This window comes from Stenella coeruleoalba (assembly GCF_951394435.1).
Source record: "Stenella coeruleoalba genome assembly, chromosome: 1".
NCBI classification, from domain to species: domain Eukaryota; kingdom Metazoa; phylum Chordata; class Mammalia; order Artiodactyla; family Delphinidae; genus Stenella; species Stenella coeruleoalba.
Window position 1 is genome coordinate 107461674 of NC_137169.1, and position 25526 is coordinate 107487199.

The 25526-nt window shown below is 47.2% G+C and overlaps 3 protein-coding genes across 5 annotated transcripts in view; all 3 read right to left on the reverse strand.

Moving 5' to 3' along the window:
- Nucleotides 1–144: 144 nt before the first annotated feature.
- On the reverse strand, nucleotides 145–5290 carry SF3B4 (splicing factor 3b subunit 4). Its single transcript, XM_079937973.1, has 6 exons — nucleotides 5228–5290; nucleotides 4625–4753; nucleotides 3829–4371; nucleotides 3055–3261; nucleotides 1365–1538; nucleotides 145–1161 (listed from the first exon to the last, which is right to left on the reverse strand). The coding sequence occupies exons 1-6, from the start codon at nucleotides 5259–5261 to the stop codon at nucleotides 974–976; spliced, it is 1275 nt and encodes a 424-aa protein (XP_079794099.1). The 5' UTR covers nucleotides 5262–5290; the 3' UTR covers nucleotides 145–973.
- A 172-nt stretch (nucleotides 5291–5462) lies between these two features.
- Nucleotides 5463–14235, reverse strand: MTMR11 (myotubularin related protein 11). The gene is made up of 17 exons (XM_079919556.1): nucleotides 14035–14235; nucleotides 13582–13672; nucleotides 13018–13139; nucleotides 12723–12783; nucleotides 11967–12109; nucleotides 11417–11495; nucleotides 11153–11288; nucleotides 10815–10902; nucleotides 10565–10653; nucleotides 10355–10479; nucleotides 9831–9897; nucleotides 9569–9639; nucleotides 8867–9033; nucleotides 8397–8570; nucleotides 7829–8011; nucleotides 7101–7394; nucleotides 5463–6798 (listed from the first exon to the last, which is right to left on the reverse strand). Exons 1-17 carry the CDS (start codon nucleotides 14098–14100, stop codon nucleotides 6652–6654), a joined length of 2103 nt encoding a protein of 700 aa, XP_079775682.1. The 5' UTR covers nucleotides 14101–14235; the 3' UTR covers nucleotides 5463–6651.
- Nucleotides 14236–15324: 1089 nt separating this feature from the next.
- Nucleotides 15325–25526, reverse strand: part of OTUD7B (OTU deubiquitinase 7B) — a 56348-nt gene continuing 46146 nt past the window's right edge. For all 3 annotated transcript variants that reach the window (XM_079919526.1, XM_079919525.1, XM_079919524.1), the window contains 5 exons: nucleotides 25239–25366; nucleotides 24781–24930; nucleotides 24084–24198; nucleotides 23036–23120; nucleotides 15325–21802 (listed from right to left, as the gene is read on the reverse strand). In XM_079919526.1, coding sequence (XP_079775652.1) covers nucleotides 20594–21802; nucleotides 23036–23120; nucleotides 24084–24198; nucleotides 24781–24930; nucleotides 25239–25366 — 1687 coding nt within the window. In that variant the 3' untranslated portion in view covers nucleotides 15325–20593. The remainder of the gene's footprint in view (nucleotides 21803–23035; nucleotides 23121–24083; nucleotides 24199–24780; nucleotides 24931–25238; nucleotides 25367–25526) is intronic.

A 25526-nucleotide genomic window follows, 5' to 3' on the forward strand; every position in this document is an offset into this window, starting at 1 on the left:
ATGAAAGAAAATGACGGCTTACTGAGTTCCTACTGTCCCATTTCAATTGTTTTGCAATCATTTAAGACATTTATATGGTTCCAAAGAAAACCACATTAACATAGTACACTCGGAGAAATCCAGTTTCCTCCATATCCCTTCCCTTCCCCCAGTGGTAACAACTTCCATTAGTTTTTGGTTTATCCTTCCATTTTTAAAATATAGACAAATGTATATATTACGTGTCACCCCTTAGATAAGGAAACACACTATACATTGTGTTCTGCGTGTTAGTTTCCTCACTTAACATATCCTGGAGCTCTCTCCAAACAGTATGTAGAGTCTCCCTCATTCCTTTTTTACTGCTGCTCAGTACTCTACTGTATAGATTTACCAGTTTATTCCACCATTCCCTTACTGATGGATACATGAGTTGTTTCCAATCTACTGGTATTACAAATAGTGCTGCAATGAATAGCTTTGTGTATGTTACTTTATATTTTTGCCATCATATCTCCAGGAACTTTACTTCTGTTCTCACTTAATACTCACAATAACCGATGCCATGGATACTGGGTCTCCATCTTATGTATAAGCTTGATGTAAGGAAACAGCTGCTGTAGTACACAGCAGTCCAGCAACTGCAACAGCACATTACAGAGTAAGCCCTTAAAACATGGAATAAACACCCTCACTCCTACCTTACCATTCTTCTCCCAATATACGTCTCTTCTTAGAGAAAAAGAAGTTATTTTGCCAAGTTAAACACCACAAAGAATAAACAAGGAGTTTAGTTTTATTTTCTCTGTGCATTTGCAAAACACTTAGGACTGACACAGAAAAAAATAAAACCTCCTGTGAAAAAAATTACACTTACAAAAGGAGGCCTGAGAGGGATTAGCGCCTTAGTCCCTGGGAGCTACAGCAACTCTGATTGGTCCAAGGAAGTGAACAGATATTGGGAGGCTATAACAAGAGGAAAGGCAACGAGAAATCACTGAGGGAGAGGGCCTCGAAGTGGGCCTCGAGGGGGAACTGGAGGCCGGGGAGTGGGTCTGGGTGGAGGGAGGGGCCCCCGCTGGTAGCCATAGGGTGGAGGTCGTGGAGGGCCAGTGTATCCATGAGGGGGCATCAGTGGAGGAGGTCCACGCATGCCATGCGGAGGCATAGGACCTGGGTGACCTGCAGGAAGAAAAGGAAAACTTAGTAAAAACAAGAAACAGGAGACAGTTCACACTGGGACAATGCAGAGAGAGGACAGACAGGGAGACAGTGAAAAGAAATCTAAGAAAGAAAAGTAAGGAAGTGCAGTGGATAAGAGGTGTGACAAAAGAAGCTGCAAGAATGCCACGTGAGGATGAGGGAGGTGGCTACAGCCTACTCACCCATGGGAGAGCCGAACGGAGGCCCTCGGGGGGGCATGCCCATTGGAGGAGGTCCAGGATGAGGCATTCCAGGTGGTGGTCGGGGTGGTGGCTGCCCCCCAGAGCCAGGGGGCCCAGCATGGGGGTGTCCTAAGCCATGAGGGCCATGGTGGGCCAGCTGCATCTGAGACATCCCTATGAGAACAAAACAGACACAAAGAGAAAGGAGACAAAAGGAAGTTAGACAAGAGGGCAAAGAAAACGAGACAGGAAGAGAAGAAAATGGAGAAGCAAGTGACATCAGGAAGAAGAGCATGGAAAATAAGGCTGGTAAAAAGTGCCCTTATCCTTGACTCCATTCCAAGAGAACAAACCAACCAACTACCCAATCAACTCCCTGCCCCCTGCAGCTCACTTGCTCCTTCCATGATTTAGGCACTGTAATAGTGCTGCAACAGTACATAACAAATGGCGTGATTATTCTACGGAGTAGGATTTGGGAAGGTAACAGAGATGCTGTCTGAGCGAAGATCTAATTCTAAAGGATGAAAAGGAATTTTTCAGGTGGACAGCAGAATGGGAACAGAATATTCCAGGCAGAAAAGATTAGCATGTGCAAAGCACGTGTATGATCAACAGCATAGTATGTGAAAGGAAATCCAGTAACTCAGTCATCAGGAGCAGCGTGCAGTCATAGGAGTAAGGGGAAGGAGCCAGATGGTGAAAAGCCTAGAATGCTACGGCAGTGAGTTTGGGTTTCACTCTGTAGATAAAAGGGAGCAACACAAGAATTTTGAGCAAGGGTGTGTGAACATCTGTATTTTAGAAAAATTACTCTGTGGAAGTCGATGAAAGGTAGACATAATTAGAGTCAAAGTGTCAGGATATTACTACAATAAATTAGGTGTGAAATAATGAGGATATGACAGCCTGAACTAAGGCACTGGCCTAGTGGAGGTCGATGCCAGATATAAATAAGACTTGGTATTAAGAGTGGGGTGACAGGGAATAGTCAAACGTAACTCCTAGATTTCTGAATCAAGCACCTGAAAACAAAGAAAACTAGAGAAAGAATAGGTTTGAAGGGGAATGGCAGAAGAATGGAGCTGTCCATTAAACACCAAGATTAAGGGTATGGAATGTTAATAACCATGGAACAGAGATACAGATCTAGGAGGCATCAGTGTACAAATAATGGAACTATGCAGAAAAGAGAGCCAAACACAAAAACCTAGGTACAAGCAGAGAAAAAGGAGCCCATTAAGGTGGATGAGATTAAGGATTCAGAGAGATAGATGGAGAATCCAGAAAAATCAAAAGAGACAAGATTTTCAAACAGGAGGACATGGCCAGTTTCAAGTATAGCAAAGGTCAAACCAGATAAGGAGCAGAAGTGTCCCCTAGACCTGGCAATTAGGTCACTGCTTTTGGGTGGAATTCAGAGGAGAGAATGGAAGTAAAAGTTAAGGAGACAAAAAATAGCAAGTATAGTTATACTCTTTGGTAAAACTGAAATAAGAAATGAAGACAGGGTGGTAGTTGTTAAAGTAAACAGAGTAAAGTATCTTGTATTTACTTTTACAAAAGAATGTCTGAAAGAAAGGAGAACTCTGGGACTATTTATTATTGCTGAAGGACAAAGAGCAGCAGCATAAGTGGTGATAGAGCTCCTCTACCAACATTCCTCTCCTTCCCAGCAAAGAACACCCACCTGGATGGGGCATCCCACCCGGTGGGAATGGGTGAGGATGTGAGTGTCCATGTCCAGGATGTCCAGCCCCTGGGGTTCCTGCTGATGGGGGGCCATGTCCTCCAGCTCCAGGAGGCATAGGTGGTGGGGGCATGGCTGGGGGTATCCCAGGTGGAAGGGCTCCAGGAGGCGGTACTGGTGGTGGGAAGGAGCCAGGAGGAGGCATGCCTATAGAGAAAATGTAAAAAGAGTTAATGACAGTGAGAAGAGAGTGCCTTTAGAGAGCCTGTTCCAATCTGGCCTCTCCAGGAAGGATGAGCTCTTTCCTCCTCCTCCCAGCTCTCTAAAGTCAGAAGCAATGCTAGATGACTCAAACAACACCTTCTGGAGAAACTCAACAACTTGCTTCCCTCCACAATCATCCCTCCACAATCACCCCTCAATCCCTTTCTTATCACTTACTGACTCAATGTTCTTCCCTTTCCAGGTTCTTTTTCCTTCTCCTTACCTGCCAGCCCCCCAACCCAAGACAAACATGTTTTTTTTGTTTGTTTGTTTTTGTTTTTTGTGGTACACAGGCCTCTCACTGTTGTGGCCTCTCCCGTTGCAGAGCACAGGCCACAGACCCCGGACACACAGGCTCAGCGGCCATGGCTCACGGGCCTAGCCGCTCCGCGGCATGTGGGATCTTCCCGGACCAGGGCACCAACCCGTGTCCCCTGCATCGGCAGGCGGACTCTCAACCACTGCACCACCAGGGAAGCCCCCAAACATATTTTTTATCAAAAGCTTTACCTGGTGGAGGAAGCCCAGACCCCAGTGATGATACCACAGGATTCGGAGCAGAGGGTGGAGGGGGTGCATCTGCAAACAGCTGATGAGGGCGGTCAGCCTGGGAGAGTGGGTTCTGTGCTGCCAGAAGTCGTTCAGCGGCTGAGCCATGGCGTTCACCTTTGGAGTCCTTCTTGAAAGCATAGGACACGGTGATTGGGCGGTTACAGAGGTACTGCCCATTCATGGCCTCAATCGCTGCATCCGAAGCATCAAATGAAGCAAAATTAATAAAGGCATAACCTTTGGAGTTGCCTGTGTCAGGGTCCCGCATAATCTTGGGGGTTTGTAAGATGACCCCAAAGGCGCTAAAAGTATCATAAAGCAACTTCTCATCGATCTCTGGGTCCAGGTTCCCAATGAAAATGTTGGCCCCCACATCCAGGTTTTTGTTGTGAGCTGATGCCTTGTTCACCCGTATTGGTTTCCCATAGAGTTTGATCATGTTCATGATCTTAATGGCATAGTCAGCATCTTCCTCACTCAAGAATTCCACAAAGCCATAGCCTGGGGGAGTGGAAAGAAGAGGTTAACAAGTGATTCCAAATGAGGTATAACTCATTTGCCTTCTGAAGCACAAAAAACAAGAAATAATAATCTCACTTCAACTGAGAATGGTTCCAGAAACAAACTGTGAGTTAGGCTTAAGAGAAAAAAATCCTTAGTTTGCTCATTCCAAGACAGCTATGAATACTGCTGGGGGCCTCCTGGAGCAGCCTGTCCCCTCAAAACATAACTGCAATTCTTGCCATGTACTCACCTTGGTGCTGACCAGTGACTCTATCCTTTGGCATGTGGGTGTTGACCACTGGCCCTGCCTGGAGAAATAGCTCCCACAGCAGTGGTTCGCTAACCTTCTCATCGAGGCCCCCCACATACACAGTGGCATCTGGAGGACAGGATTAGGAGGTTAGGGCAGAGATGAGAGGAGATAGGGAGGTAACGGGAACATGAAGATGGAACCCAGGCGGGGGATTTGGGGGTTGAGACAGGGTATAAGAGCAAAGAGGGAAAGAGAGAGAGAAAAAAAAAAAGACGTTAGCTTAAGCCCTTACACCTCCTCCTTTCCAGAAAACAGATAAACTTCTTAAGTCTAACTTAGAGTTCTAGAGCAAATTCACTTCGTAACTTTTCTTTTTCTTTTTTTTTTTTTTTTTGAGTGGGAAGGCAGCAGGGGATTGGACATAGCATCACACCTACAGGCCTCAGCCTGCACCCGTCCATCCCGTCCCCAGCAGGCATCGGGGTAGGTCTGGCACCCTTCGGAACGGCCCAATCTCCCGCCCCGGAGGAAACACTGCTAGCCCTAATCGGGGCCCCCCAAACTCCCTGAGTTCATTCCGGGCTTGTCCCCTCCAGTCACCCTGGTTCCGCTCGGAGATCGGCCCGGCCGCCATGGCGAAACAACTCCCGCCGTCTCCAGACAACGATCCCGCCCCCTGACCTCAGTCACAACTTCCACTTCCGGGGCGAAAGCTGACGTAAGGCGGTGGGCGGGCCCTAGGCAGGGGAGGAGCCGGAAGCGGCCGCGGCCATCTTAGGAGCCGCTGATACTTGAAGCGGCGGAGGTGACGGCGTTTGAAGTGCGTCTGGGAGTTGTCAGGGCGGGGCAGACGAACGGAAACGCCCAGACCCTCCTAAGGCAGTGCTAGACGTTAAAGGGTCACACTGCTCGCGAAAATGTCAATTCAAAAGCTGAAAGAACAAAACTTCACTTTTCATGTATTTTGTAGCCTTCTTTCGTTTCCCAGAGAAGGGTGTGCTGAGGAACCCCCCAACGCAAGGCGTGGAGGCAGCTGTCCGCCCCGACCCGCAGCCTTTGGACAGATACGGCCTCACAGCCCCGGCCTGGGCTTGAGGTATTTCGTTTTTCCTCAGCCAGGGGATTGCGGAAGGTCTGAGCTCGCCTAGGCGTTATTGCATAGAGAGTGAGGGGAACATGAGGCTCAGAGGTGGAGTGATAGCAAAGCTGAAGGGTGGTTGACACAGAAGCCCAGAGTCCTCTGTCTCAACGTCCAGAGCGCACCCTGACGCCCAGCAACGTCTGGGTGTCTTTTGACCCATCTGCACGAAAGAGAGAACCCAAATTGCCTGTGAATTCTTCAGAGCCTCCCCTGACCCATCCCCTTATTTCCTTAGCAATAATATGGTCGGTACCTTCCTCTCTTGGGTCACACCCCCTTCGCCCCCCCCCCCACCACTCTCTTACCTAGATTCCTTTATTCAGACACAAGAAACAATGCCAGCAGCGTGTATAAATATTGTGCTTTAATGAACTCCTTAAATAGAAATGTCACGACAAAAATATACAATTGGAAGAGACAGGGTGTCTCCCATACCCATGGAAAACTGTAAAGGAAGAAGTAGAAATCGGAATTACAGGAACAGCAAGAGGAGGTGAGAAGGAGGTCTGTACGCCATCTTGTTGACACTGATAAATGGTATCTCTGATCTCACAATTTACCAGCTCAGTATCCAAAATTTCCATCCAAAAGGGATGGCATTGCCCTGAAAAAAGGATGCGATCATATTCTGGATTGTTTTTGTTTGTTTTCGTTTCTTAATTCTTCAAATCACAAGAAACTATTTAAACCAAACAGGGCAGAGTAAGAGTTGGATAAGGTCAGCACCACCCATCTGCAATGGAAACTCAAGTCAGTGAGCTTGTTTAAGGGCTGGCGTATGAAAGCTGAGGCAGCAAGACCAGGTAAGAAAATTGAAGGATTAGACAAAACTCTCCCTCACCCCAGACCACCCTCTGCCCTGCCCATGAGAAAGCCAGCAATTTCAACGGGACTGGGACATAATGGTATTTGGATTTCTTTTCTTGGAGTGATCCTCAGGAGATATTCTTGGTGTCCATTTCCTTAATAACTCCTGAAGATGGGCTAGCTCAGCCTGAAGGCCAGAGATCGTGGGAGCTGAGAGTCCCATCTGGGGAGGGGGTGAAGAGAGGCAGAGAGGAATATTATTTTAGCTGCAGCTCTCTGCTCCTGGCATCCTTAATTCTCTTTCCCCCTCCAACTATGCCCTAGTTTCCACTTGATATTAGTCGCAAGCAGTTTCCCCACACTCCCAGACCTATCCACTTTGATACCAACAAGAATGGTACCTCATTTCCCAGACCCCCAGACCTTTCCCTTTCCAGCTCCTGGAAATATCTGGTTTCTCCTAGAACTTCTGGTTCAGCAGTCAGGCCCCTTCTCCCACTCCCAGTCCCTGTTTTTCCTTCTCACCTGGACCTCAGGCCTTCCCCTCAGGTAGCAGCGTCTCCAGAGCCTGATTTGGGGTCCCAGATATCCAGGCAGCAGCAGCCCTGGGGGTAAAGGGCAAGCTCCCCAATGTGAGGGGAGCCCCCACTCCTGATCAGCCAGGCTTTCAGAGGAGATAGCAGGTCGAGGGAGCCAACGAGAAGAGACTGCCAGCAGGGAGGGACTGTCCCGCCAAGGACAGAGCTGATTCAGGGGGGTCAGGGCCCCTCTAGAGAAGAGCCACACGGAACTGGGGGGCCCAGGAACCATGAAGCTTGGCTAAGGAGGAAAGGGAAATCAACTGACAACCTAGAAAACTGATGACCCCAGTTTCCCCAAACTGGGTCAGGAAGGAATGTCCAGCTGCCACTCACTCAACACTGCACGTGTGATCAAACTACCAGCCTCCGCCCTAGAACTCTTTATCTGCTCTCCTTATTAGCCTTCAGACTAGGCCTCAGGACTGATTCAAGTTGATTTTAGGGAAACATAAAAATGTTTGCATGAGACAGGAAGACTAATAAGGATGAGGAGGACAAAAAAGATGCTTTATGTTAACTTTAGGATTTCTGTCTTCCTGGGGACAGTCAGGTACTATAAATGCCTGCTAACAGAAGAGGAGTGAGGACCTCAGACACTGTCTTTTCACTTCTCACCTAGTGGGATGAGCCTGTGAGAGAGTCAGAAGAATTTAGGAACTTTAGACACCTCACCTGCTGTCTAGGGAGCCATGAATCTGGGCAGTGTTCTGGGTCATAGCCAAGATTATGGAACTGTAGTATCTGTTCCTTGCTGTAGCGTAAGTCCCAGTCCCAGACAGATAGCTGTGGGTTAACAGAGTTCCCAGCTGGGGGCTGGGAGTACCCTGCAGTATAGACTTGTGTATAGGTGTTGAACTGGATAGAGGAAACAAGAAAAGGATGGTTAAACAAACAAAAATATATAATCCTTCTCCCAAGTCTAGAGAGAAATCATGAAATTCTCATCTCTTAAGAATCAGATATAGGGTGAAAGTCCCTTCCTGAAAGTGAGCATCAACCTCCCCCTTTCCCATCCACAGACCTCACTTTTCATAATCAAGACTAAACTTCAGAGAGTAGTGGGGTTTTTTTGGGGGGGCGCACTGCACAGCTTGCGGGATCTCAGTTCCCCAGCCAGGGATTGAACCTGGGCCACGGGAGTGAAAGCCCAAAATCCTAACCAGTAGCCCACCAGGGAACTCCCAGAGAGTTCTTCTTAATGGGGGGAAAAAAAGACAAGTCAAAAATGGAACTCACTGACCTGTCCACTCTGCTTTCCACGCTCCCAGGGAGTGTCTCTCAAGAATGTAAGGGTGTCAGGAACCCTGACGCTGTCATGAAGAGCAAGAAGGAAGAACTCAGAGAATTCAAACTCAGCTGGAGACTGCTGGAGGAGCTGCCAGACGCAATCAAGGAAGAGGAGAAACACTGGGGCCTGAGAAGAGGGAAATTAAGAGGTTGAAAGGGGTTATGGGGACCTAAATGGGGAGGATGACAAAATAACAGGGGATGAGGGGCACAGGAACAGAGGACACTAAGGAGGTCAGGGAGTGGAAATCTCAGTTGAGGTAGGGGGTTGTGGTCCCTCACTCATCTGGGTCTCCCTTCAAGCTTAGCCCAACCTCAGAACCCTTTGGACCTAATTCACCTCCGATGGATTTTACTATTTAATTTTCTCATCCCCGTACTTCTTAATAATACTCTCCCAGTACCCTCCCCAAACATTCTCACCTCTTCACTGGCCCCAGTTCCCCCAAGTCGGGTCAGGAAAGGATGTCCAGCTGCTACCCACTCTCGCTGCACTAGTGATTGGAAGCCAAGCAGTGTCCGGGCTTCAGGGGCTGAAAGCAGCTGGACGAGTGAAGAGAGGAGGCCATTGAAATCACGATCACCGCGCTCTGGGTGATAAAGAGGGATAAGGGACAAAGAAGGAAGGCCAAGAAACTAGGGAAGAAGAGAGTGAGAAAAAGAAATATGGCAAGAGGAAGTGAGCAGCACAGAGGGGGAAAGTTTGGGGTAAGTAGGATTGAGAGGGCACATAAAAGTGAAGAGAAAACAAAGACTTTGAGTGATTCACTTCATACACTCCACCGAGATAGAAATACCCAGCTTCACATGTAGGAAGCAGAATCATAAATGTCCAACCAGCTTCCACATTTTCCTTCCCACCCCAACCCCAATCCCCATCCTCTGATGGAAGGACAGGAACAGAGGGCTGAGAACCCCTCTGTTAGGGACCACAAGCTTAGTGGGGAGGCAGAAGTAGCACTGAAGGATGAGTTAGAGCTGATGGGTAGTTCCTAGTAAAACGAGAGGATGCTAGCACTGGGAGGGGACAAGGAAGCTTTATAGGTCTCCCTCCCTGAGCAGAATCCAGTCAGGTGAGTAAAGAGAAAAGGCAAGGAATGGAGTGGGTTGGCCCAAGAAACTCACCTTGAAGTACTACAGAGCGAACCCTGGATGTCACTAAGACTGAGATGTCACTAGCCTTTCGAAGACAAGACCTGGAGGAGTGGGTGAGGAAGAGAAGGGGAGAATAACAAGCCTGGAGGAAGGGAATGATGGGTCAGGGGATACAACAGAGACAGACCCCAATTCCTTCCCCCTCTCCTTCTAAGGAGAAACAAATAACAGTCTTCTTGGGGAACCAAGGAGAAGAGTTAATGGAAGACCATTTAGGAGTCAGAGGGAGTACCTGACGTAGTCCAACCATCGTGTTCCATCCAGAGCTGAGAGCCATTTATCCTCAGCCACAGATGAATCTGAGAGAGAGTAGAGGAGTCAGAAGGGCAAAGAGATCAGGAGAACTGGGAGTTCAGGATCCAGAATTAAGAAGGGTCAATAATAAGTTGGGTAGTGGTTGGGTCTGGGGTTAGGAATGAGAAGTAACTATAAATGGCTATGAGGTTTCTACAATTAAGTTGTGGCGATGGTTGTACAACATTGTATATACAATGAAATGCATTGAATTGTACACTTAAGATGGGTGAAGGGTGAATTTTATGGTACATAAATTATATCTCAATGAAGCTGTTTAAAAAAAAAGAATATCTCGGGGTCAAAAAGACAGGAAATCAGTGAGTCTGTGGGAGATGGGAGTTGAGTAGAAAACTAAGGATCAGTGGGTTGAAGGGGTACTCATCCACAGCAGGCAAAAGGGTAAACCAGGTTAGGGTCAGCAGACCTAGAGATGGGGTAAGGGGTCATAGTTTATCTCACCAGGCAGGCAGAGGGCCCTCAGCCTCAGGTGGGCAAGTTGGACGTCTGCAAGACTGGGGAGCTCATCCATAGTGTCTACCAGGACAACGTCTGAATGCCCAGCCTGGAGCATCGACTCCACTACTCTGGAGGGGAGAGAGTCAGAAAGTAAGGGAAGCTGTCTGCCCTGAATATCTAACGCTTGATTCTTCTCATCAAACCTCCCCTCACCTGATATCATCCTTGTTGGGGTCACTGGCTGTATAGAAGCCACCACAGCGGAGAAGATCACTACCCCCAGGGTGATGCCAGGACAGGCGCTTCATGTGGATGAGAGAAGGATCATTGAGGGAGAAACTCCTAGCCCCACCCTACCCTTGCCCCCACACTGACCTCACAGGGATCCCCTCCCTCCACAATGACCCGTAACCTCCCATGACCCTCTAATTCCCAACCGTTACCCTCACCCTCACACACTGACCGGTCCACGGCTCTGATGGAAGTGGCCAAATGCTCTCCTGACCTCACTGTCCAGAGTTCGGTTAGGGACCCAGAAGTAACGGGGGAGGCTGTGAAATTGAGAGTTATGTCACAGCTTGGCTCAGTGACCTCATTATAATGCGAACCTGTTATTACAAGGAAGCTGCTTAGGAGGGGATCATTCCAAGGGATCTCAAGTTTAGAGATCTAGGAATTAAAGGGGATAGCTTTGCGGATGTCCTAGGAGGCTGGAGTTTGTGGGAAGTCCTAGTTTTAGAGGATCAGAGAAGTGTGGGAAGATTGAGGGGGCAGCAGGGGTTGGGTGGACTGGGGGATCACCTGGTGGCTACGTCGAACCTCTCGTTGACAGTGCTGACCCTCCAGCCCCTGGCCCCCTGCTTTTTTCGCTCAATCTCCCAGTCTTCTGATGTCTCCAAGAGGGGAATAGGTGGTTTTCTGGAACCAGAACTCTGGCCTAGGGCAGGAGGGAGGCACAGAGGAGGAGGAAGAGGAACCAGAGCCAGCTCAGCTCTTTTGCCTTCAGCCAGCTTCTACTTTTTCAGACTCTCTACCCTTTCCTTATCCTAAAGCCCCCACACTCACCAGCCTTGCTCAGGGTTATCCCTGCATACTGTTGGGCTTGACTGTTCTGAGCTCTGGCTTGGACAATGGCCATGGTCACCTGTAGAAGAAAGGACATCCCATCCTTTGTCTCAGACTGAAGTGAAAAGAAGGAAATAGGGCTCATGTGTTGCTCCACTGTCTTTGCTGCCAATAGAGAAGAAAAGCGAAGACAATCCCTAACGAAGGGAGCTTCCACAGGTCATGGGGACTGGAGTCAGGCGAACACATTTAGGACCAGAGAATGACAGAATGGTAATTCTGGGAGGAATCTTGGGGATAATCTTATGCAACCCTCCCTGTTTTTCAAAGGAAGAAACTTGTCCACAGTTACACTCCTGATAATTGGCAGAGCTGGGCTAGAATTCAGGCCTTTACTCTCATTATACTATCATTTTAGTCACTCCTTGAGAAGAGAAGCAGAGAGAATGATGAGAGGGATCTTGGGAGACAGGGGACTATTGGGAATTTCCAGGGAAAGGATGCCAAGGTTCTAAGGGGAAGAGGGGTCCTTGGGCTGGAGGCCTCTTACCTGAAAGGCCTGTGGCTCTAGTCCTCCAGCCTCAAAACCAACTCTGAGTAGCCGGAAGTCTTGGCCATGAATCAGAATCTCCTCAGGGATAAATTTAAGCAGGGACCCTGGACGGAGGAGCTGGACTCGGGACAGGCCATTCACTGAAGTCAAGAGAGAGTGGAGTGAAGTAAGTCAGAAAGAGAAAAAAATACCGTATGCTAACACATATATATATATGGAATCTAAGAGGAAAAAAAAAAAGGAACCTAGGGGTAAGATGGGAATAAAGACACAGACCTACTAGAGAATGGACTTGAGGATATGGGGAGGGGGAAGGGTAAGCTGTGACAAAGTGAGAGTGGCATGGACATATATACACTACCAAACATAAAATAGATAGCTAGTGGGAAGCAGCCGCATAGCACAGGGAGATCAGCTCGGTGGTTTGTGACCACCTAGAGGGTGGGATAGGAAGTGTGGGAGGGAGGGAGAGGCAAGAGGGAAGAGATATGGGAACATATGTATATGTATAACTGATTCACTTTGTTATAAAGCAGAAACTAACACACCATTGTAAAGCAATTATACTCCAATAAAGATGTTAAAAAAAAAAAAAAGAGCTAGAGAGCGGTACAGCCATGGATCAGGGTCCCTCTAGGAGGAACTCTTCCAGCCCATCCCACTCCATCCACTCAGGCTGTCCTCTGAAAATAAAGGAAGGATGAGGGGTTCCGATACTCCCAGTGAGCCCCTTCACCAAGCTCCCACACTTACCAGCCTCTAATCGCCCAATGTTGGCCAGGGAAAAATCATACTCACTGCTCAGGGGAGTCTCCTAGAGGAAGCACATGAACTGATGCTAAAGACATCTGAAGTCTCATTCTTTGTCCTACCTTGGCAGCCCTAACCTCCCTAGAGATGGTCCCCATGGACAATCCCTGATACTCTCAGAAGACAGCCCTTAAGCATAACTCTCACTTTCTCACTTCCTGTAATGTTTGTCTACATCTTCTAGACTCCCCTACCCACTTCCCACTAGTTGTCCTTTGCGCTGCCCTAACCTTCTCACCTCACTCCGCTGCCATCCACAGGGCTGGAAGGTGACCCTCAGGTTGCTGCAGATCAGGGTTCCAGGCAGTTCAGGTTCCAACCCTTTCCTCACCCCTGGGGCCCATGCTAGGATCTGCTCCCCTGCAGGGCAAGAAGGGAAGCCAGGTTATGACTGTTCCCAGTACTGCCCACACTTGTATACACCCACTCCTCTCAGACAGGAGGATCTAAAGAGGGAAGATTAAGATCCTCCCCTAACCCCACTAGAATGAAAGCTTAGGAGGAGAGAATTTATATTCTTTTACTCTAGAGCCTAGAAAGTGCCTGGGACATAATAGGCACCCAAATATTTATTGAATAAGTAAATGAGAAGAGGAGTAACAGGGTCAAGAAAACAGAGGGACCATCAAGGTCCAAGCTCCCAGCCAGCCCTGGACAGAGAAGAGAGCAAACCTCAGGCAGAAGCACTTTGAGCCAGGAGAGGAGTACAGAGGTACCTTTGGTGAGGTTTGAAACAAGGTCTGAGGAGCATGAAATTTGGAGGAGTCTTTGGAGATCAGAAGTATTGGAAGGGCATTATTACCTGGGAGGCATCCAGAGGCCAGGCAGCTGCCAAGCTGATGACTCCTGGGCTCTGGCATCCCACTCCCCTGGACAGACTTTGGTCCAGAGAGCTGCGAAGGGTGTAGGGTTAATCCCTAGGCCTCTCCAATCCTGGGGTCTGGGGTTACTTCAGCAACCACCTCTGGAGGCCTACACTCAGACACTCAGGATAAACTGAGATCAGTGGCTGTGGGGAGCTCAGCACGGTGCGGGGGGGGGGGGGGTTGGCAGATAGTTAAGGGAGGAGCTGGTTAATGGATAATGAGACAATGAACTTGAAACTGCAAAAAAGACCAAGCTCCATCAACTGAGGTTGATATGAGACACACCCTCCTCCTCCTCTAGATCCTTTTCTTCCCTCTTTCTCCACACCATCCCCATTCACACCCTCTTGCCAATGCCCCCCTCGCGCAAGCCCGTTTCCTCTCCTTACCCCCATCTCTGGCTCCTCCTTCTGGGGGGTGACGTTGAAACTCTGGCCCCGGCCCCCCCACCACATTTCTCTGGCTCCATCCGGGGATGGAGCGGTCAAGGGTGGGAAACCTCGAGGATGCTCAAGCCCCTTGGGGAGAGGCTGAATCTTGTAGATGGGAGGAGGGAAGTCAGGGAGAGGGGCAGGAGGAAGATTCAAGGGAAAGGAGCATTTAAGGTGCAAGGAGCACGCTTTGGGGTCTTTTGAAAGGTGTGTCCAGCCCAGCTAGAGAAGGCTCCTCGGAAACTTCAGTCGACTCTGGAGAGGGCGGGAGAGATGCCCAGCCCCTTAAAGGAGAATACACACAATTTTGGAAAAGTGGAGAGGAAGTGGAGGAGCCTAAGAAAGGTGAGGAAAAAATGGGGGAGTGAGAAAATACCCAGATTCCCCGCTTTACCCCAAACCCAGATCCTATTGTCTTCCTGTTCATGAGCATTGGAGACTGTTTGAGGGGAGCAGTAGTGCCAAATATTAAACTGGAATCATTGGGCCACTTCCCTGGACTCTCACTGATGGCTTCCCTGGGAAGCTGTTTTTGTTTTTTTGTCTTCTTAAAGGGGGTGGAGGTGGGGGGAATGTTAAAGTAGTGCAGACTTCCTTGCTGCCTCCCCTTACAGACCTAACAGAAGTGGTTGAGAAGAAATTTATTAATGGAAATTGGCCCTCAGGGTATTTTTGCCTGGGGAGGGAATTAGGGAGGGGGGTGAGTTAAAGTGTTTTTGTGTATCCTTCTCCAGAGAGCATGAAACATATCTCATGTGAAGGGTCCAGTGGAAAAGTAGGGAGAGAAATTGAAACATCTGCAGGATACAGACACAGGTACAGGTATGTTTACATGCAAGTTCTGGTGGTGGGGGTGGGAGGCTCAAGGAAAAGATCCACTTAATCCAACACACACACACACACACACACACACACACACACACACACACACACACACACAACCAGCTGGAAACTAGGGCCCATTCCAGGTACAGGAGCCCTCCCTCCAGCCCAGACATCAGATCTCCAAGTTAATGATTCATGTTAAGGACTTTGAAGGCTGAGGGTTGGAAACCTCTGTTAAGTGCAACAGTCCCATCCCCCCACCCTCCCCCTTGCAACCCAAGAAGCAAAGATGGGTGGGGAGGGCACTAGGAGGGAAGTAAAGGAACTGTAGGCAACGGTGACTGGGGGTAGGAACGCAAAACTCTAACTTTAGGTATGAAAAAGACAGAAAATAAAATACAAAGTAATGAATTCACGAGCTGCTGTTTTATTGATTTTGAGTTTGTACAGAGGCAGCAATTCTTAGGTGGGGGCCCCAGTTTTCTAGTGACAACTCTCTCTTCCCCCCACCAGCACACACACCCTTCCGGCCTCAGCTTTAAAAGTTCCCTGTCTTGGCTGCAACTGTGGAAATAGTGAAGATATTCTGAGGCAGGGAGTCAGTCTGGAACAGAGAGGCATACACCTGCTAGGAAGGTAGCCCAGAAGCCTGATTCTAGAAGTCTTAAAAGCTACCAAGCCCCGCCACCCCCACCTGCATTCCATCAGCCTCAATCTCTTGGGGGGAAGAAAATATTTCCCGAGGTCTGTGGCAATAGGAAGAGCTGTGTACCACAGTTTAAAAATCCATTATCCACTTTCCTTCTCCCCATCACCCTTCATTCAAGAGCCTCATTCTATTCTTTAATACTTGAGGTGTAGGAGCAGCAGAGGAATACAGAGAAAAAACATCAGGGGAATGGTGGAAGGTCACAGGCAGAAAAAAGATGGGTGACTTGGATCAGCACCTCACCAGGAATGCAAAGGGGGCAGCAGCTGAGGGTTAAGTAACAGGAGGATCCCCTCTGTCCATTCTACACACACCCAGTAGAGGTTTAGTGGATGAAAGGAAGGGTGAAGAGGCAAGGGGCTGTATCAGATTTTTCCATTTTCAGAATCCTGGTCTGGTTGCAGGTTTGTGCCAGGAGTGAAGGCTGCTGGGAGGGGCAGCTAGAGGAAGGAGGTGGAGCTGTGTGACTCACAAGATGAGTCACAGATCCAGTTATAAGCACAGAAAAGAGGCCAAGGTCCTCCCCACCCCCACTCCTCTCTGCACCACTGTCAGCCAGCTTCCCTTTCTCTTTTCTACTGCCCCTTACCCAAGTGGCCAGTGAAGGGAGGTGGCATGGAGAAAGTCTCCATGGGGGATGTCATATTTTGCTAGTCAACTTAAGTTCAGGAGGCAAAACAGCCTGTAATTTGCAGACCAGGTATCTACAAAGTGAAAGAGACAGACTGCCTACATGAGTCACTGAATCTGTTGTTGAAGGGCCTGGAGGGAAAAGGAAATTAGAAAAATCTGGGGTGCAGGTGATTCCAGGCCGAGAAGGGGCTTCTGATTCTGTCTTCTCACCTGTGGTTGTGTGTCTGGGGCACTGACTCCTTAGAGAAAGAAAAGAACACAGAGTCCAGAGGTGTCCGAGTAACTGGGGACAATTATCTTTGAACCTCCTTTATTGGGAAAGATAAAATGTGACTGGAACCTTGGACATGTGGCTGTTTAGAAAGTAGTAAGAATAGCAAAAGCTAGGTTCTCAGAATTCATTCAGCTCCATTCTTTCCAGCTCAGTATCATTCTCAAATATACAACAGAAAGTCATTGCTAATTTCTGTTGTGTTGGTCTGTGAGCTTTAGTTTCACTTGAGAAGAAACAGCCAACAGGAGAGGGAAGGAACTTCCCTCCAGGCCCTGTACAGCACTGAGTTAAACACCATCCGCACTCCATAAAGAGACTGAATCTTAAAAAAAAAAAAAACAACAAACTTTTAATATAATCTTTTACTTTTGTTTTAGAATCCAGTGTGAGGGGAAAACGTTTGGTTAAATCTTATAACTCTCAATAAAACCAGCATAGATTAAGGGAGGAATTTGGAGGCCTCTCCTATAGTATACTTGCTCCATCAGGGCTGAGATGGAGAACGTAGGGTGGAGGGGTAGCACTGTCTTAAATCAAAAGGGGAAAAATAAGAGGCCTGAAAAATCTTCCCTCTCCAATAAAAACCTCAGTAGGTACCCCAGTGCCTGGATTAAAGGAACTAGGTGCACTTATTTAAGCCTGAGAGATATCATCCCTCATCCAGTGTTGAGGGGTCTGCCTCCCCCCTTCACCCACACCCTCCTTAACTAAGGAGTTTGGCTCATTTTGAGTGCACATCATGTACTCTTCTCCTCCCTTTTCCCCAACACAGTAATTGCATGAGCTTGCCTCTTCCACCCCCTCATCCTCCCCAAATACCATAAACCAACTAGAGTCTGTCTTCATTTTGCAGGCATTATTTTTTCACCACCCTCCCATTCCACAGCCCTCTCAAAGGATGAAGCAAAACAAACTTTACTCACCCCTATGGAAAAACATCCATTGACTCAGGGTCCCTCATCTTTAGAATAAAGAGGGTGTTTTTTTTTTTAATGTGTCAATAAATAGTTACCTTCCCAAATTAAAAAAAGAAATGTATTTCTTAATGAAAAAGCTAGAGGGTCTAAATAAAGCTCTATTTTACCATATTCACCCCTAGGCCACCCACCAGAATTTCCACCTTTTTTATTTGAAAAGAAGTCAAAAGCAATTGGGATTGATTCATTTATAAATCAGAACAAAAGCAAACATGACACAAGGTTTCCGTTTTTGTTCATTTGTCCTCAGTTTTTAAAAACAAAAGTATTAACTAGAATCTAATAACAGGTCAAATCCAAACACAGCAGTCCAGTGGAGAATCAACTTTCCTGGTTTTATTCTCTGGGAAGGTCCCTGGTCTGTTTCCATTTCTATTGGTCCAGGCCAAAATCCTATGATATAGATGGATGCCTATGGGAAAGCTAGGTGAGCTATGCAAATTCTTGGTGTGGGTTTGAGCCACCTGTTGTTTGGGTGCATGTTAGGGGATGAAGTTCATAAGGTGGTGGTCTCACCAGTGCTGTTCTAACCCCGGAAACAGGGTAAGGTGAGCAAGGCACTCACTTTGGGCACAAAATTTAAGGGGTGCCCCAAAACCCAGTAACCAAGATACTATTTTAACACAGTATATTTTGAAAATCAAAACTAATGTAAAAAAATCCACAATGACTAAAGTATCAAAATTTTAAATAAAGACAGGATTCAACCCGTACTTGCTCAATTCAGTGTTCCTACCCTCACTCTAACCCCAGTCCTGTTGGATTCTGTCTTTTTTAAGATTCTGATATTTTGCTTGTCATGGATTTTTTGCATTAATTTTTAAAAATACTGCATTAAAACAGTATTTATCTTGATTACTAAGTTTTTGGTATCTCCTTAAGTTTTGAACCTGAGGGGCGTGCTTGTCTCACACTAGTCCCAGTCCTGCCCAGAAATATATACATACCCTCCACCCTCCTTTGGAACCTATCTCCTTTGACCTCATCTCATTGCTTCCTTAACACCAGGTTTGTTTTCAAATAAAAGCCTAAGAATTAACAGCCATGGAAATTATTAAATCAACAATCAGATTTAGAAAATAAGTGACTTTTCAAGTTTGTTGAGGAGAAAGGAAACTTTCTAAATTGTGAGCAGTTCCAATGTATAGGACAGTCTTGGCTGGCTTTGTTACCAAGGGGGAGATGGGATGACAACTTTCCTGATTGGGCAGAAGCAACACAGGGCAAACACGAGTCCCCCTAACACACACACCCAGCCCATGTCTGCCTTGGATCAAATGTGGGGATTACATTCCACAGGATGGTTTATGAGTACATACCTCAAAAGAGAAATCCAAATACAGAAAAATAGCCCCAATTAACACTCTGGACACTTAAGTACACTTATTCCCCTTCCTCATATGCACCCAGGAGTGTATACAATTGCATAGTTGAGTTTTTTTCCCCCCAGAAAAAAAAAATTTAAAGAAAAGGGAAAATTGGCCCAGGATAGGTCCTCCAGTTTAAAGCTCTTAGAAATGGTGCTGGCCAGAGCATAGGCTGGCCAGACTTGTGCTTTGTGCAAAATGCAAAGGAGCTCCCCGCTACTGTGTCCACAGACCCACTCCCATCCTCTGGGGAAAAGGATGGGGGGGGGGGGCGGCAGGGGGAAAGGGGGAAACCCAAAAACAGATCAGCTCATTGGGAGTAATCTGTGATCTGTGGTTATAGTTCACTAAAATATATTTCTCTACCTTTTTATAAATTGCCCCTAGCCCCTACCCCAAGTTTCAACATCAGTCCTATTATCAAAAATATCTCTTCTTACAAAGTATTTTTATTATTTTAATAAACTAACCACAGATTAAGGTCAGCTATGGCTTAACAAAAGAAGCCGGGACGTTAAGTTCATTCTCCAAAAGTAGAGAGGAAGGAGAAAGAATCACTTAAATAGGAGGAAAAAAAAATATTTTTTTAAATGTTTTTGCTTGCTGGGGTCTTTTTGTTTGTTTTCTTTAAAAAAAAAAAAAATTCCAAAAAATAAGTTGCTTTCTACAGAAACACAGCAGCAGAGGATGGTAGTGCTCTATTTAGGTTTTTGGTTTTGTTTGAAACAGTCTGGCCAAAAGTCTGTCCTCCTCCCACCCCCCTCCCAAGGCGCACTCAAACCCCAATATGTGGTTATTGCTAGTAGTTAAAAAAAGATCACCTCTGTACCAATTCACCTGGAGAAAATTCAACACACACAGCTGTTCTTCTCATCATTCTCTTGCCTTCCCCAGAGGGAACTTTTGTTGTTGTTGTTTTTTAATAAAATTAAAGTCTTAAAAAAAAAATCACAACCTTCTTAGCTCAGCCCTCAAAAAGGATGAGAAAAAGATAGGGGGCAATTGGCAATCTCCTCCCGAACTAGAAGGGATGACAGATAGCTGTTTAGAAGGAAATCAAACTCAAGAGGAAGAAGATTCCCCTTTTAAGTTTCTCCCTTTCCCAGCTCACTAAACTGATTTAAGCCAGCCCCCTCCTAATAAGCATCCATAAGCACATGTTACTGCCTTGTCTTTCCAGATCCTTCAAGAGGAAAAATTTATCCAACACTAAATTTCTACCTTAATTCAACTCAATAGAAAATTTGACTAATTTCCCAGTTTCCCTCCACACTCCCAACTCCACCACCATGTGCTTTTTTCCAACCTAAAAGAACTTTGGTCTGTTTTTTTCTTTTATTGACTGAGAACCTCCTTTGCCAGTTCCTCCCCCAGACTTCTGCCCACCTCCCCACCCCCTCACATCAAATCTTCCCTTACACTTTCCCTTAGGTCCTGGGATGGACCCAAGGGATTATGACACAGAATTACCATCTTTCCCCGCTTGTACCTCCTCAGTACCATTAAGTCAAGATGGGCAAAGGACCAGTAGAGCCCTTGAGGCACCATCCAGCCCTGACCTGCTCTTGCCAGCCTGGCAGCTCTCCAGAGCATACACACTTAAAAGTTTCTGGCCAGGTTCACACAAACATTACTGCATTTGCCCCATCAACATGGAGGCTGGGTCTCATGAGCCAATTAATTGAGCTTAACTTTCTTTGTTTAGCCCCCTTGCCCTCCAGGGTTTCCCCATTCAGAACCTGTGCACCAGCAGCTCCCCACCCGGTTCACGTTCCCTTCTCCTCAGTTCTTCCCTGTAACAGCAGGAGCAGAAGTTGTTTGTCTCAGGGTGTCCATAGAAGCTGCAGTTCGGTTGTTTGCATTTGGTCTGGGTTGGGGGAAGCCCCCGGGGACCTCCAGCCCATCCATCTGGCTCAGGGGGCTCTCTGTAGCCGTTGCTATAGGAATCAGCCACGCGGAAGTGGGGTGGTAACAATGCACCCCTGTGAACTCCATCCTTGGAGTGACTGCCTGGCTCCAGAGAAGGGATGCTGTCCTGATGGGGGTAGGGTCGCCCAGGAGGGCACTGTCTGGGGAAGGTGGCATATGGTGGCAGGCCCCCCCCACATGGCCCCCCTGCCATCTGCCTCCGGGGCTCCTGGCAGTGGACTCCACCCCCAGAAGGTCGAGGGATAGTAAAGCCACCAGGGTAGCCAGTAGACAATGCCACCGCCTTGGACTCTGCTGGAGGGGCAGTCAGCAGCTCCTCCCCGCCATCTGGCTCTGGCTTTTTGGCTGGAGGAGGCCCACTCCCTACCCCTCCATTCATGATCTTCCTCTCTGCCTCCTTCTGCTTCTGCTCTGCCAGGAATCTCTCCTCAGCATCAGAAAGGTAGCGTTGGATCATCTCCTCCTGATATTGGTGACGGTGACCCATCTTCAGGGTTCCAACAAAAATAAACTTCCCCTCCCCTTGCATTGCAATCCTCAAAATGCTCAGGCTTTGCATCACCTCCTGGCTATACTTGCTCCCTCCATTACCAACAGACTCAGATGTGGGCTTCTCAGTTACAGGCCCATCCCCAGCTGCCTCCTCTTTGCCACCCTTCCAACTCTTCAGTGAGTTTTTCTTCTTCTTCTCCAGTGTCTCAGTGCCACTGCTTACCCCCGACCCTGTTCCCATCCCTCCAGGCTTAGAACCCTTGCTGTGCATCAGGCCTCCCATGTTCTTCTTGAGCTTGCTGCCCAAGGTTTTGCCAAAGCTGCCCAGTTTGTTAGCCACAGAATCTGCTCTTTTCTTGTCCTTTTCCCGGTCTCGTTTTGACTTCTCTTTCCGCTTGCTGCCCTCATTGCTGGCAGAACTGCTGCCAACTGACTCCTTGTCTGATTCCCCAGACTCAGGAGTGGATCGGGGCTCATCTCCAGCTGAGGCTGTCGGGGACTCAGGCTGGGCCAGGGGAGCCTGGAAGAGACAAGAAAGTGGTTGACAGATATAGGATGGATAAACAACAAGGTCCTACTGTATAGCACAGAGAACTATATTCAATATCCTGTGATAAACCATAATGGAAAAGAGTATTAAAAAAGAATTTGTATATGTGGATAACTGAGTCACTCTGCTGTACAGCAGAGATTGGCACCACATTGTAAATCAACCATACTTCAATAAAAAAAATTTTTTTTAATTAAAAAAAAAAAAGAATGTGACTGACAGTTATCCCATTGGTTTGGGTTGAGGGAAGCCCCCAGGAACCTCCAGCCCATCCATCTGGCTCACGGGGCTCCCTGCAGCTGTTGCTATAGGAATTAGCCATGTGGAAGAGGGGTGGTAACACCCCTATGAACTCCTTCCTTGGAGTGACTGCCTAGTTCCAGAGAAGGGTTGCTGTCATGACAGGGGAAGGGTCACCCAGGAGGGCACTGTCCTTCCCCAGCTTATCAGCTCTCCCATGAACCAGGGAAAGAGGTATCTAATATCTAACTTTTATCTCACCCCCTGCAATTTGATGCCCTTCTGTAATAAGGGGATACCAAAATGAAGCCTGGATTTTGCTCTTCTAGAACAATGAGCAACTATACAAATATATGGCCTCTGGGTGAGGAGGGAGAATATTCTATAGACACTAGAATGGCCTTTATTATAAATTTCTCTATGCCAAATTCTGCTCAAAATTAATCTCAAGGAAGTCTTGAATAACCACCCCAAGCCTTAACCATTCTGCATCCCCTCAAGTTCTAGACATTCAGCACTGGAGTCCATCAGTTGGCCCTTGCTCCTGTGTTCCTGTTCTATGGATAATAATGACATCCTCAGAACCTACTGTATCAGGAGCCCTTTAAGCTATTCTGTCTCCTCTGGTGCCCAACACAGAGGTCTATGTACAGAGGGCTTGGAACAAAGTAATAACAATCTCAAGTTCACCAAAAAGTTCAGAAAACTTTTCTTGAAGAATGTGTTTTAGTATCAGAAAGAAGAGCCTGGCCGGTGAGAAGATATAGAAAACAAAGGGCACTAACACGTAGAAAGGCAAGAAAAAGTGTCGTTTGGAATTTATCTGATATTTTCTAGGTATTCCTAACCTTGAATCATAAGCCACTACTCAGAAGAGACTCAGAAGGAACCACCACCAGATTTCCTTGTTCTCCCTGACATGAAAATGAGGACATGCAAGGGTGGGGTGGGAGAAGTCCTCACCTGTGCATCCGAGGACACTGGGATCCACTTCACATTCATGTAGCCATGCAGCAGATGCAATTTGACCTCTAGGGACAGGATTACACTGTGAAAAGGAGAAAAAAAGAATTTCAAAATACTGTGACCTTTAAAAAGCAGAGAAGTGTGATCCATTTGGGAGGTAGGGTGGGAGAGGGCTACATGGCTGGGATCTCAGACAGGGTTGAGTTTGAATTAGGGCTCCACCAGTTACTAAGCTTTATGACCTTGAGCAAGTCACTTCAACCTCCCTGAAACTCAGGGAGGGGTTGATAATGGGTATAGATAATAATATCTATCCTGCAAGGTTGCTGTGAAGATTAAAATAGTATTTGAAAAGGGCCCAGCACAGTGTCTGGAAACTAGGAAATACTTCTAAACGGCAGCCACTATTATTGTTGTTGCTGTAAGTATTACTCAGAAGGAGCTTTTCATAATTAGGTAAGAACTATTTAAAAAGCCATAAACGCTGGGTTTTTAAATCAAACCGTCTCAGTTGGGTTCAGTTTTAGGAGCCCGAAGAAGGCGGCACTGGCTAAGAGGTAAGGGAGGAGCTTTTACATTCATAAGCTCTTATGGGAAGTTTGGAGGCAGGAGGAAGCCAACTTCTGGGAGGTGGCAGGGGGGCGGAGAACATATTTTTCTTGCTGTTTAAGTTCCAGAAAGGCAAAAGCCCAGACCAAACTGTTTTGGTCAGCTATTTAAAACCCTTCTCATTTGGGCTGGGAGAAGAAGTGTGATTTGATTATCTTGATTTTCTGATCACTGTTTTGGGGATTCTGCAAGAACACTCCTCATACTGTAAGGAGATCCCAGGATTCCCTTGTCTTTCACAGGGAGAAAAGGCAGCTGCAAGAGTCCTGGTGCCCAATCTGTCTCCCTCCTCTCCATCTTCCCAAAGACACTGGAACTAGGATGCGACTGTCTTTGCCTCTGAGCTGAGGAAAAGTCCCCGGGAGACGGACATCGGACATCATATGTGGAAGAGATCGCAGCTACAAAGCAGATAGAAAGGCTAGGCTTGCCTCACCTGGCCAATCGGACATTGTCATTGTCATCTTTGCCCCACTCCCAGCCCTTTCCAGGGTCCACAGCAAAGTGCAAGGGCAGCAGCTTATGCTCTGAATCTGTAAGTGGGATCACAGCTGGGAAGGAAAGAAACATGATCAAGGAGTCTCTTTGAGGAGAGAGGAAGGCAACTGAACACAGACTGACTTCAGTGAAAAGGAGGCTGAACCATACCAAAGGTCTCTAACTGCAGTCACTTCTCAGTTCATAACATATGAATTACCTTAGCATTTAAAAACTTAACAGGCAGGTTTTCCCTTGTAACCCAGCACACAATTTAGGCCACTAATCTCCATGACTTCCCACCAGTCATCTAGCACCTATGATGTTCTTGCCAGTTAACGGAGATTCAGGGAATTCAAAGTCATTATCAAGACAAATATAGCAAAGCATCATTTGGAAGGTACTATGACCTTACTGTATTAGCTCTTTACTCCAGAGCAGGGAATACAGGCTGTGTTTTTCTCCAAACCTTTTTTCTTTTTTTAATTTTAAAACCTCTGTATATCTTATAGCTTAGTAAAACAGTATCAACATGCACTGTCTGAGCTTGCATGTCGCTTAATTCTTTCCTCCTACATTCTCTCTCATTTCAGTTTTTCGAAGTGAAAATAAAGCGGACCAAAAGACACCAGAGACACAGACATTGCATTCCGCACCTTGTTCCTTGGCATTCTCCTTCTGTTCCATGGACACAAGTGCAGAAAAGTGGGCCTGATCATAGGCGAGCACCAGAGGGGAGCGGTGACACTGGCTGGCTGGAACCTCCAAGGGCAGATAGATTCCCCCAAAGGGAATAGGGGCAAATGCTGCAGGAAACCACGGAGATTATTATTAAGGCTATATTCTTGCCTAGTGGGAAATCCCTCCACCCCACTCTGCCAATTGAGCCCCCCTCTCATTCCAACCCATGTTTAATAATTCTTTCCTAAGAAGCCACATCAATTAACCTCAGCTGCTTTACTCTGAATCTCCTGAGAATTTTGCCTTGTTCTAATTTATACCTTGTTTTTTTCCCAAGGGTCTATATAACCCCTTTCCTGCCCTCCTTCCAGTGCTTAGCCCAAGGCTCTGCAAATAGGGCTGCTCAGGGTAGAGTGAGGACTGACTGACTCACCTTCCCCACCAGAGTCCCTCAGCATGGTGTCTGCCACAACAACTATGGGCCTCCTAAGCACGTGGGCAAGGACGAAAACATGGAATTCTTCTAGGCTCTCATACACAGGCTCTTCTGAACTCTCCACCCTAGAGTTGCAGGAGGCGAGAGAGTGGAAGGGGTGCAGTGGGAGGGAGAGGGAAGAAAACAAAACAAGAGACCCATGAAGACCAGCTCTGCAAAGAGGAAAAAACAATGTCCCTTCCTTGTTTTCCAGTCTTAAGGCTGTCACACACACAGCTGATTATT